The 13,296-nt window shown below is 35.9% G+C and overlaps 2 protein-coding genes across 3 annotated transcripts in view; both read right to left on the minus strand.

Moving 5' to 3' along the window:
* The window catches only part of LOC123671723 (homeobox protein prospero-like), a 107,497-nt gene that overhangs the window by 46,868 nt on the left and 47,333 nt on the right, over positions 1 to 13,296 (minus strand). The gene's annotated exons all lie outside the window — the stretch shown is intronic.
* Positions 6,826 to 13,296, minus strand: part of LOC123681898 — an 88,227-nt gene continuing 81,756 nt past the window's right edge. The window contains exon 3 of the mRNA XM_045620288.1: positions 6,826 to 7,075. Coding sequence (XP_045476244.1) covers positions 6,826 to 7,075 — 250 coding nt within the window. The remainder of the gene's footprint in view (positions 7,076 to 13,296) is intronic.

The following is a 13,296-nucleotide window of genomic DNA, read 5'->3' on the forward strand; positions in this document are numbered from 1 at the left end:
ACCAGCGTCATTAAGGAATCATTAAGCTCCTTCACTGTGAGTACACCAGTTCTTCTGTTCACAGAATTTGCAGAATTATATAAAAATCTTTGAATATATGCGAGAATTCTTTTCAATTTAGATAAAGTAGAACAATCTTGAATTAGTGTCTCGATAAAATTCGGAATATTTAAAGTGGTGAGAGTCAAGATTTTTTGTTCCACCTTTTCATCAGACAAATTCACATAATTCGGATCGAATTTACTGACTGGCCAGTATTCGCTCGACGATTGAAGCCATTCTGGGCCGGAAAACCATAATTTATTTTGTAGAATTTCACCAGGTAAAAACCCACGAGAGGCACAATCTGCCGGATTGTTGTCTGTTGAAATATGTTGCCAAGAAGCTGGGGGTATTTTATCTTGAATATGAGTTACACGATTGCTGACAAACGTTTTCCACTTATGTGGAGATGATTTAATCCAATGAATGACAATCATACTATCGGTGTAGGCATATACATTAGAAAATTTAATTTTGTTATCAAAAATTGTCAACACTTCTGACAGTAAATTAGAAAGCAATACCGCGGCGCACAGTTCCAGACGGGGAACTGAAATACTCTTCAAGGGAGCAACCTTTGTTTTTGCACATACAAAAAATACATTAACTTTACTATTTTGTTGAACCCTAAAATATATGACCCCGGCATATGCCTTCTCAGAAGCGTCGCAAAAGGCATGAATTTGGCATTCATCACAATTGTCAACAAGAAAACGCCGAGAAATCTTAAAATCTGACAACATCGCGAAAGACGATTTAAACTGGTACCACTTTTCACAAATTTCGCGAGGCGGCGTATCATCCCAGTTGAGACCCAAAGTCCAGAGACGTTGCATAATCAATTTCGCGAAACATGTCAATGGTGCGAGAAATCCTAAAGGATCGAAAATTTTGGCTATATCGCTCAAAATTTGTCTTTTTGTGTAACCCACAACAGTTGAATCTATAGTATATATGAAAGCGTCCAAGGATGGTTGCCATCTCAACCCTAAAACCTTTATGCAGGAGTTTTCATCATCGAAAGAAATCGATGAATTATTGTTGTAACGATATTCAATTGGTAAATCATCTAGAAGTAATGGAGTGTTGGATGCCCATTTGCGCAATTCAAAACATCCCCTGTTTAAAATATTAATTAATTGATCGCGAATTAACTTTGCTTCCTCTAAACTGGAACACCCAGAACACACATCATCTATATAGATATCATCCTCCAAAATATTTGCGGCCAGAGGAAAATCATTGCGTTCATCTCTGGCTAACTGCAAAATGACTCTATTTGCTATAAATGGTGAGGAAGACAAACCGAAAACTAATCGTTTTAAGCGATATTCTCTAACCTGATCATTTCGCGAAAACCTCCACAATATCCTCTGATAATCTTGATGCTTAGAATTTATTAGAATTTGTAAAAACATTTTTTTTATGTCGGCAGTAAAAACGATTGAATGCACTCTGAACTTGAGTAATATTTCGAAAATATTATTCTGAAGTTTCTCCCCCACCAAGAGGGTATCATTTAACGATATTCCTTTCGACCTCGTAGATCCATCGAAAACTACTCTGAGCTGTGTGGTAGTACTATCTTTCATTACGCAGTGATGGGGTAGATAAAATATATTTTTCTTTGCGATAGGATTGTCACTATTCTCAACCTCAACTTCCTCCATGTAATCATTTTTGAGATATTCATTCAAAAAATCTGAATATTGTTTGAATACTGTTGGTTGTTTGTATAAGCGACGTTCGAGCGAATAAAAACGGCGCAGAGCTATCGAGCGAATATCTTCCGAATCAAATGAAGGTTCGGAATTTTTGAATGGTAAATTGACAGTATAACGTCCAAAATTACCCCTTTCATGAGTCTCAGCGAAAATTTTTTCACATAACGCATTTTCAGGCGAACATATTGATTTGACTGAAGGAACTTCCTCAACCTCCCAGAACCGCCCAATCAAGTTATCGACCGATAAAGCATTATTGCCCAGAGCTGCGAAAAATGTAGACACATTGGCCGTAATATGAGTATCATAAGCGTTATATTTACCCATAAGTATGTAACCGAAAATAGTGTTGATAGCTACTGGTTCATTTGCATGTCCTATAACACGACCTTCTTTTAAAATATGTGGAAAAATATCGGCTCCTAATAGCATATCTACCGGAGCAGGTTTATGAAATGAATCGTCAGCTAGTTGGATATTATTCAGGTGAACCCAATGAGTATGATTTAATTTTGAGACCGGCATATTGGCACAAAGTTTGGGTAAAACAACCGCGTCGATGGTAAATATAGGAGATATTTTTCCAACAGGCTTTATTTTACATGTAACACCACTCTTGGATGTCATGTTAGTCATATTTCCAAGACCCTGTATCGAAAGTGAGCAACTGAAACGTGATAAACCCAACCTATTCGCACATTTTTCGGTGATATAACTTGTTTGTGAACCACTATCTAATATCACACGTACCTTTTGAAAGTTACTATAAGAATCAGAAACCTCGACTATTGCAGTTGAAAGTAAAACACCAACAGCTGAAGACATCATTCCAGAAAATGTGGAAATGTCTGGTGACTTGGAAGTACTAGGTAAAGGTTGAGTTGTTTGAGAACTGACTTGAAGATTATCGGAAGAAGAGTAATTTTTAGTTAGATCCTTATTTACGTGTATGCTTGAATGATGTCTTTCATGACAAAAATGACAAGTTGATTTTGACCTGCATTTATAAATTGAATGTTGCGAACTTAAACAATTTGTGCATAGTTTGTTTTGCTTGACAAAAAGAGATCTGTCATTAGGTGTTCTGTTATGATATTCAGAGCATTTGTAAATTGTATGATCCTGTTTACAGAATGAACATGTAATAGTTGAATTTTTTATACCCTTAGAAGCGTTTGCGAAGTATGTTGAAGACTGTTTTGGTCTCGAATGAGAGGAAAAATTTGGAACATTTTTCGAACTGGGTGATAGCGTGTTTGAGGATTTACCCACTGAGTAAAATTCTTAAACTTTGAGTATTCTTTGAATTTTTTATAATAATAGCATTATCAATCTCTTGAAAATGAGCGAAGGCTATAAGTCTTTTGTTATTATAGCGTTCTGAAAGTGATTTAAAGGCGATCGCATAATTGGCACTTGACATTGGCGTAGTCTGCACTAGAGTGAGAGGCGGACCTCGTAAAGAGGAAATCAAATAATTGAATTTCTCGATGTTCGAAAGAGAGGTATTATTATGAATGAGATTTTCAAACATGTCTATAAAGGGTTTAAATGTTTTTATATCACCTGTGAACTTTGGTATTTCAATCTTGGGAAGTTTAACATTATGATTACTGGTTTGAAATATATCCCCAATAGCGCTAGCGGAAGTTGTAACACTGGGTTTCACCTCGAAAAACTCCTGAAGTACTGTTTCAATATAGGAATAATTGAAATCAAAGTCTTTTCTATTTGTTTCCTCTTTACTTATGTCTTCATCATTGATGGCCATAAGAGATATGAGAGTTTGATGATGAGACTTAAATTCTTCGCGGTATGAATCAAGATTCTGACACAAATTTTTGAACTGGGCGCGTTTATTTATATCAATTTTAGCCTCATCAGCAAATGCCTTGATTTCAATAATCTGATTCTCACTCATTGTTCTAAGAGCTCTAGCTTGTTTAATTTTATTCGTGTTTGCCATTTTCGAACTTATCAATCAACTCCAGAACCCCGAAACGGCACGGCACTGACCAAGTCAGCTGTTTCAGGAATGAAATGCGATAAAACACAAAACCTCACAAAAAATGACCAGATTTGTTGTTAGCAGATAAGGCGTGCGAATTTATGTCGCAGTTGAATGATAATGAAATCAATCAATTTGAAACGGAATTATATTGCAATGAAAACTGAAAAATTGAATTCTAATGAATATTGAGTTTATGAAATAATGAACAGGAAGAAATGCACCTCTAGTTATGCGATTCTTGGCACGAATGGACCAAATAATGTCGCGCAAATAATGAAATTTTAGAATTATTTCGAATGTTGAGTGTGCACTTACCTTTTTTTGCGAGTGGACTGTATTTTCCATAGACGAAATAACATGCGGTGATATCTTGTACATATAGCTCTGCGGCGGTTGTTTTCATACTGTCTCCTATCTCTCTTCGACTTCGTAAACTCCACATGACACGGCACACATGTGCAACCCTCAACAAAACCCGCGCAATTCAAAAACGAAAACAACTAAGAAAGAATGAAAGAAAAACTGAGGTGAACTTCTATCCCAGCAAAACTAAACAAAACAAAAATGAACTAGTGGAAGAGAAAATACCGAACATCATCATTGACTGCTTTTAAATTTATATATTTTATTATTAGTTACATACCAGAACACATTGTTTTTGGAAGCTGAGGGCTCTGTAGAACAACCATTTAGTACTAAATATTTCTCAAAGTTTTTTCATTTTTCAGTTGTATTTGATCGCCATTACGATATACGGTTTCTTGAATTTAAAATCACCTTGTCAAATTTATCAGAGGACGTTTTGTCGATTTTATCAAAAACGTCCTGAAACTATTTAAAAGTAGCAAAAAGACGGCGCAATTTTTGAAGTTGCATTTTAGTACCTATTTGTATTTTCATAACTATAATTGAGAGCGTTCAATCGATTTCAATAAAATTGGCGCTTGGCAAATTTTTATATTCCTGCAAAGATGGATATTTTATCTAAAAAAACATTTTTGTCCCAAAAAGTATGTTTTGTTTTATAAACTGACTTTGCGCCTCTACAATTTAGCGCCTCGGCAAAAAATCAGGTATGCCGATGCTGGTAGCGGCTCTATGTTTTTATATTTATTATATTTTCATTACAGGAAATGTGTCTCTTTTCTTGAGTTATATTTTGAAAGTTCAGGCCATGTTGGCGTGACGGTTTGACAGATTTTGTATTTCTCGCATTCTACAGGCAATTTTCAACATTAATTAAACCCTTGCTTCAAATGATTTCAAATTCCGCCGGTGTACGCCACTGTCGATCACGTATCTCCTAATATGAAACTTTACATATTTCATAAATTAATAAGCCAGAAAGCGAGATGCGGAATCGAGATCGAACCGGCAAGAATCGAAGCCGCGAATAGTCGCTATGCAGGCCAGCCAATTGCACCGCAATAAAATATTGGCGCGCTAATTTCGCACATACGAAATACAATCGTTTCGGAGATGTGCACATATTGGTCGGGAATTTGGCAGTCCGAGTGATGAATGTCATGCATAACATCGGCTGTATTATTGACAATCGCGCGGCGTACGAACGGTTCGTGCAACTAAAGTCAACGGATGAGGCTGCAGTAAAAATGGCAGATGCACCTATGCGAATCGCCAGTGGCGCCACAGAATTCTTCATGTTTTTCTTCTTCTTCCTTGAACGGTCTCGACTGGAGGCGAAGTAAGGAGAGACGCTTTATTGTTAAACGCTGATAAGCATTGAATAAACTTATAAACAACAATCAATATTTCAACTTAAAATTTTGACAGGTCACGTATCGACTGCATAGAATTAAAAATCAAATGAAAAAATACTGCAAATTTCATTATCTATGATTGCACACATAATATTCCAACTTGTGAATGAATCTTATAACAAACATCTTGCTGCAATGTTTGAAATTGTTTGTTTTGTGTTTCAACACTTTCTTCAAGAATCATGCTAATAGATATATCGCGTATATATAGCAATTCCTAGCCATCACAAACTTGGCTACGTCTTTTCTTTGAGAACACTGTGAATCAATTATTGATAGTTATAATTCAAGTCAGAGTTCTTCTTAGTAGACTTTTCACAGTTTCTTTAAATTACAAATGAAGATGATATACACCAAGTACAAGAATTAGTAACTGAAGTACATCTTGTAGAACTCCAAATATAGGTAAATAACAGTTTTGAATAGTTTTGAATATTCCACTTTTTCTCTAGTTTCCATTAGAAAGCGAAAACAATAAACATTTCACAAGTCTTTAGAATCCCAAAAATAAGTAATTTTTACGAAATATGATTAATTTTCATAGAGTAATAAACATAGATAGAGAGAGTACACGCAATTTTTACATGTCCCCACATGGTTGAATTACGTTGTCGGATTGTGATATATTTTCAAATCCACAGACCACAATTTTACTATATCGTTATGAAATATATTTATTTAAGTGATTCTCGATTAAATATGCAAACTTGAATATTTGGTATCGATATTTTCTCTAATTGTCGAATTTATAATGAGCAGAATATTTATTCTTTTCTGTATCTACCTACCTGCTGAAATCCAAGGTTTGGCAACTATTGCTCTCCTAGTGTCATCTGTTGTTTCACGTCGTTTGGCGCGCTTGAAGTTTGTTTTCTGTATTTCTGATATATTTAGGTATTGATCTCAATATATTTTGATTTGATATGAAACTTCGATTCACTATGGGACATAAGAAATGCGTTCTTCGTGGAAAAACTCGCGAATTGAATAAAATATCGTATCAATGATATGTTTTCATTTCCGCGCGCTTCATGTCAAATTTGATAGTTCATGTTGTGGACAAAATTTGCTTATTGAAAATGACATTGCTCCCTCTATATATGTTTATTACTCTGAGCTTCAACATGAATATACAGCCTACTGAAAATTCGAAATATTTTATTTTACGAAGGTCATCGAGGCCCCATCGAAAGTGCAGGGCACCGCTGACGCTGTCCAGTTCGAAAACTGTTCATAAAACCCTGTGCAAGTCTGATGCAGGCATCATTCAATTACTCCTGGGTGTGGCCACAGCCTCGCTTATAAAACATCGATCGAAACGAGCGGTCATCGTTTCAAAAGTTCGCTCTTTGATTCTCTTATTGCCGTTTTGGATCTGCAGCACATGCGCTGCCGCCAAAACGCACCAAAGACTCATCAGTAATCGCCAACAGGATTCATTTATTTTACCCCTTTTCCCGGTAAGATGCCCACTGTGTCCCTTGCTCCGATTGATTCTTTTCTGTATCCTGATACGGCTGGAACGAGGAAGAGAATTCTATGGATGTTATGATGAGGCGAGCGGGGCTCTGGGTTTCCGGAAGGAAGAGGTCGAGACTACGACCCGAACTCTCCTGCCTGCTGTTTGAAGAGTATTTGGATGATATTTTTTCATGATGATAGACAAGAAATCGATTCGATCTGACAGTCAAGTCGGTTTGATTATATCATCTGACGTTCTAAACCATAGATCAACTAGGTCTAGACAAGATTAATTTGTCTATGTTTTAAACGTTTCAGTGCTATGACGTCAAATTACCCTGATTGGCGTTCGCAGTCACGTACTAGTCGATAGGAATAAAACATTTTAAATCTATTTTATTGGATTGAATTCGAGAAATAAGATAATGAAAATGCTATTTTAGTATTTTAAAAACGGCCTTTAATATGGAACACCCAAATTCATCTGATTTTTTTATATGACGCAATATCCTTATTGTGCTCATTTAAGAACTAAAATGACACATGTAGACAGTCATCTTGTTTTCTACATGATACAGATGGCTAGAATTGAATCATGGATTCATTAACACTAATATTAATACCATTTTTGACCCAAATTCTAAAATGGTTATTGGTATATTTGGCAAGGTCTGGTATATTATAAGAATAATGTTTTCCTTTATTGAAGACTTTTTCGAAAACTGACTATTTTTAAGAAATAATCAATATTTTATTGATTGTTTGTTGTTATAATTTGGTGAGTCAAATCCAAAATCCAAACTAAAACATATCTCTGAACCATTACCATCCAACATAGCTAATTCATTAATTACTCTCTTTCACCACCTGCCAGCTGCGTGTCCACACAAGTCCGAGTCGGTCCTCAACTTAAACATCCTGATGAAAAAGTCTCTCCGAAAAGTTTACAACTGTTGTTAACAACAAAATAAACCCATAACACCAATAGGAGACATAAATCTCCTTACCGACAATTAGTACCTCGGGTCTAAGTGAGACATCTTCTTTTGTGTACCAGATAACACAAATTAACAATGTAGGACCACTGAATCTGAGTCAGTTTGCACTAAATCACTCAAGGACCGGTGTTGGTTTCCTCTTATTTGCGGTATTTAGGCTACTCAAGTGTCGAATTAAGGCAATTTCGGTACCGGAAGTGCAGAGAATGGAAAACACAGAAGGTTCGTCGAATGTAGTGCAGTTCTCAATGGCTCGACAGGTGGGCTGTCTTGAAGGAGGAAAGTAACAAATTTACAAATAAAACTTTTACGATTTATACTCATTATACTCCTTCAACTTGAAAGATGCTAGGAAACCAGGTGGTAGGCGTGATGTTTGATCTTTGATGTTCCGGAATTGAATGGGGACTATTGAGACCCAATATCTTACTGCGGTACAACGTGAGTTATGCGCTTGGTGGGTATTTGGGATAGGAAGACATTAGTTATAATGCCGGTTTACGATTGCAGGGCGAATTCAGCGGAATGTTGCGAACAATGACGTACATGCTTCTGGGTCGGTCTTGGAGTTCTTTAAGGTGGTAGTTAAACCATTTATACGATGGGATGGACCGAGGATTATAATAAATTTCTACAGGTATATGATGAATGATGGGGGAGCTCCTTGCATTAATTAAGCAACTGTGTATTCAGTCATGTTTTTCATCGAAATCGACTTTCAATATTGAACATAGAGTTACTATTTCTTGACAAATAAAATGAATAGTATATTTGTACTTTTTCAATTTAATGCCATATTAAATTATATTTGAAATCACAAAATATTGACGTTAGTATCAGGCCAATTTAAAAGGCCCCAATCTGATGCATAGATAGCGGTGAAAGTATTAAATCCATATGATTTTTAATTAGTACCAACCTTCAAACGATACGTATTAAAATTTGACAGTAGTCCGACTATTACTTTGTGAGATTTTGCGTTGTGAGTGTAGCTACTTTTGATATTTAAAAAAAAGATGGAAAAAATATAGTTGAAGCAGAATCTTGGCTTGATAAAGAGTTTCCGGGGTCTGTAGTAGGAATATCAACCATCATTGATTGGTATGCTAAGTTTGAACGTGGTGAAATGAGCACCAAAAACGGCGAACGCAGTGGACGCCCAAAAGAGGCTGTCACAGACGAAAAAAGAAAGTTCACAAAATAATTTTGAATAACCGTAAAGTGAAGTTGATTGAGAAAGCAGACATAAAATATCGTCTGAACGTGTACATCATATCATTCACGACTATTTATACATGAAAAAGCTGTGTGCAAAATGGGTGCCGCGCGAGCTCACAATCGATGAAAAGCAACAACGCGTTAATGATTCTGAGTAGTGTTTGAAGCTTTTTGAGTGAAATAAACCTGTGCGTCGATATGTGACAATGGATGAAACATGGCTCCATCATTTCACTCCGGAGTCCAATCGACAGTTAGCTGAGTGGACTGCACACGATGAACCGAATCCAAAGCAGAAACACAACATTCAGCTGGCAAAGTTATGGCATAAGTATTCTGGGATGCACAAAGTATAATATTCATTGATTACCTCCAAAAGGGCCAGACCATCAACAGCGATCATTATATAGCGTTATTGGTTCGTTTAAAAGATGAAATCGTTAAAAACGACCCAATGAAAACAATGGCAAAACTGTATGAATTGGGCTTCGAATTGCTTCTGCATCCACCGCATTCGCCAAATCTGGCCCCTAAGCGACTTTTTTCTGTTCTCAGACCTCGAAAGAATGCTCGCTGGAAATAAATTTATCGCCAATGAAGAAGTAATCGCCGAAACTGAGGCCTATTTTGAAGCGAAAGGCAAATCGTACTACAAAAATGGTATGAAAAGTTGGCAAATCGCTATAATCGCTGTATCGCCCTCGAAGGCAACTATGTTGAATAAAAAATACGAATTTTGCCAAAAAATGTGTTTCATCGTGATAGACCGGGGACTTTTCAATTTCAATTCTTCTCGAGCTTGGAAAATAAGCAAACAGCTCTTTTAGTTACCGAGAAGATCTCTGATCTGTGGCGCATATCTAAATTTTTTTTTTTCGATATTTGGATGTTATAAATTCCAAAAACTGTGAAAATTTGAGCGTTGGTTCAAATTCTTTCCGCGAACGATTAAAGACGTTCATTATTAAAAATAATAAACCAATCGGCAATTCATGCTCATGAATTCAACTGACGATAGCATCGAATTTTCCGACCACCCTGTAACTGGTAGCGCATCAGTCTCGTAAAGAGTCAGATACCTCGACGTCCTCAGTTCGGAAATTCCATCCATGTACACACACGTACACACCAGCTGGAATATCATCCCGACTGCACCAATCGATCACTATGCATCATCCCGAAACTAGAAAACCATGATTCTGTGCAATTTTTTTCCAACCCCGTCGGGGGGCCGAGTCACGCCGCGAGTCCGATAAAAATGTTTTATGCACTAGCCTCGTCTCCTTCCCCCCAACGTCACCTGGCCCTGCGTTCGTCCTCCTCCCACCGATGGAGTGGCCAACGCGATGCATATGATTTATGTGATCGAGGTGTTTTGGAAAGGCCGAGGGATTTGTTTGTTTTCCATTTGCTGTGTGAGTCAACCTATCGTACATGGTCATTGGGCTTCGGCAAAATTAGTGAATTTAAATGAAAAATTTCCACCCTCCCCTGTTTTTCCGGCCTCTACAAATATCGACATGTACGCATGTATATACCGAATTGAATTTCATTATTTTCCGCCATCGTTCGGCCTCGGGTTTTTCTAAACAACAATCGCTATTGACTAAAATACATTGGACAAACTACTCATAGTATTCTCAATAGGCACATTGAGCATAATATGGACTTTATAAGCAACAATAATATCGATATAAGTCTGTCGTTGCGAATCAAAACTGTTCGGCATCCGGTACATATAACGGTTGAGTTGGCATCCGTATATTAATTTACTGAAATTGCGTAAGATGGCTTCTGTATACTCAAGTTCATTCTAGGTGGCATCGCGTAAAGTTGTCACGTGAATAGTCGATATTTATATGCATGATAATCACAGCTATGGAGTTGAATGTATTTCATATGACGTCATCTTATGTATGTTCGAAAGAAGAAATGGTGATAAGCTCCATAAAATGAAAACTTTAATGAGACTGTTTTCTGTTTAGAAACACGGCCAATTTTTCAAATATTTTGTATTTTTCTAATTGAACGTTTTGAACTGTATTGAACCCACTATTTATTTTGATAATCTGAAGTGAAAACTTGCAAAAACGTTTTACCAGGTTGTGAGTTGTATTGGTTTGGGTGTTAGGTATAGCTCATAATTTCTATTTGCATAACATTTTGAATTTCGTCAATAACCTTTATTTTTGGTTCCATATTCAATCACTCTTTCATTCCAAATCTTACAAGAAACACAAGCTTCCTGACTTACCCAGAAAGAAAGGACCGAAATTCACGATCACATTAAAGTTAGATGATGGGGAGTCAATCAACGAATCTGATCGCTGCATAAAACCATCGAAAATAGAAGTAGCTACATAGTCTATTTTTTTAAAGATAATTTTTTATCCATATGCAATCACTGAATAACATCGTATTTTGATGAAGAGTTAACGAAAACCTAAAAATATGAAATGATCCTCGTGATATTTTGAATCAATTTAATATTTGTGCGCTTATTTTTCAGTTCCAAGTTAATCCGATAAGTATTTTTCGACGAATTGGATATGGTTTTTCGTGAAAAAGCAACGATTATTTCCAATACTATTTTTCTTTGAATGTGTGGAATCCAAAAATCGAATAGAAAAATCCGTCCAAAAACGCTTTGTCCCCAGTTTTCGTCAAAAAATATTAATAGGTGTCGCTATTATAACCATTTCAAATTTCTATTGTTAAACCCTTTACGAAAGATAGTTCTCTCTTCTTCCTAATCTTGTGTACCTCACCCTAAGTTATATCTAACGTCCCTCGTATAAAAACTCCAGATGTATCACACATAATCAGTCGGTATTTCCAACTCATCCCATCCGTTTTACCTCTTTCCCTGAAATTATTCTTGTTTTGATCAATTTCTACATCTGCCAACCCTGAATTGCAATATTTTTCTTGAAGAACCCTTTGTTAATCCTTCCAGACACCTCCACCCTCTTCGGTATGTGGAGTATAAAGGTCGAGGGTTTTATAGTGGTCCTTTGAAATCTTGTTTTGATCTCAAGACGCAGGTAGTTGGGGTTGATAACATCTCGAATGCAAAGGAGAGATTTGCAATGTGGAATATTGGAAATAACTCTTTTCCATCTGCACATGTAACACCTTGAAGTCGGCATCTGCAGATGAAATTTTGCGGTACAACTGAAGCGGAAGAATGATTCAAATTTATTTAAGAATAGGTATATTTTGTGTATTTGTTCATTTTTCATTTATTGTATTCTTCAAAATTTGATTCAATTTAATCTTTAATCTATGTTTAATAATAATAATAATAATTTCATTCAATGAAATTACTTGGCTCCTCCGAAATTCTCGGTTATTGTTATCCAATCAATCACTCATATCACCAAACTTAACACATTAGAATAACAGTAATAAGAAAAACTAAATTCATAAAATGAAAAATTTTCTCTCAGATGCATTATCATTTTCCGTACCTCCATATATCGAAACGTGCAAAAACATGTGAAAGGGGAATAAATCATCAGAGGAATGAAATAAATATTTACACATTAAATAATTGAAATTGACGAATTCAACCAAGTTATGAAAACCATTACGTTATATGTTAACGTGGTGGAAAAAAAACTGATACCAATCATAACCTGTTGAACACTGAATTAATTCCAATTGAACCTAATTTATACATCCATTACGGCCTGTTTATTTCGGAATTGATTTGCATGATACGATTTGATATACAATCCAAATTGGCCATGTTGCCTGTCTTATTTACTTTTTGAACATATCCATACGTTTGGGGTGGGCCTTGGATTATTGGATTTTTTTCGAACGGTTTTATTTACTTTTGGAAGATCGGTGAAATGGTTTCATTAGACATATGGAAAGGGATATTTGTATAGATTTATAATTGTAATTTGATGGAATTCGATTGGATCAATCGAATCAAATGATTGTAAAAGCTACAAATGTTAACACTATGGTTTACTATTCATTATTTAGAGCTCTAAAATGTCTTTCTGAAGAATTTGATGATGACGAAACCGAAAATAGATCTATAGAGTTGT

This window comes from Harmonia axyridis, chromosome 1, assembly GCF_914767665.1.
Source record: "Harmonia axyridis chromosome 1, icHarAxyr1.1, whole genome shotgun sequence".
Taxonomy (NCBI): Eukaryota; Metazoa; Arthropoda; class Insecta; order Coleoptera; family Coccinellidae; genus Harmonia; species Harmonia axyridis.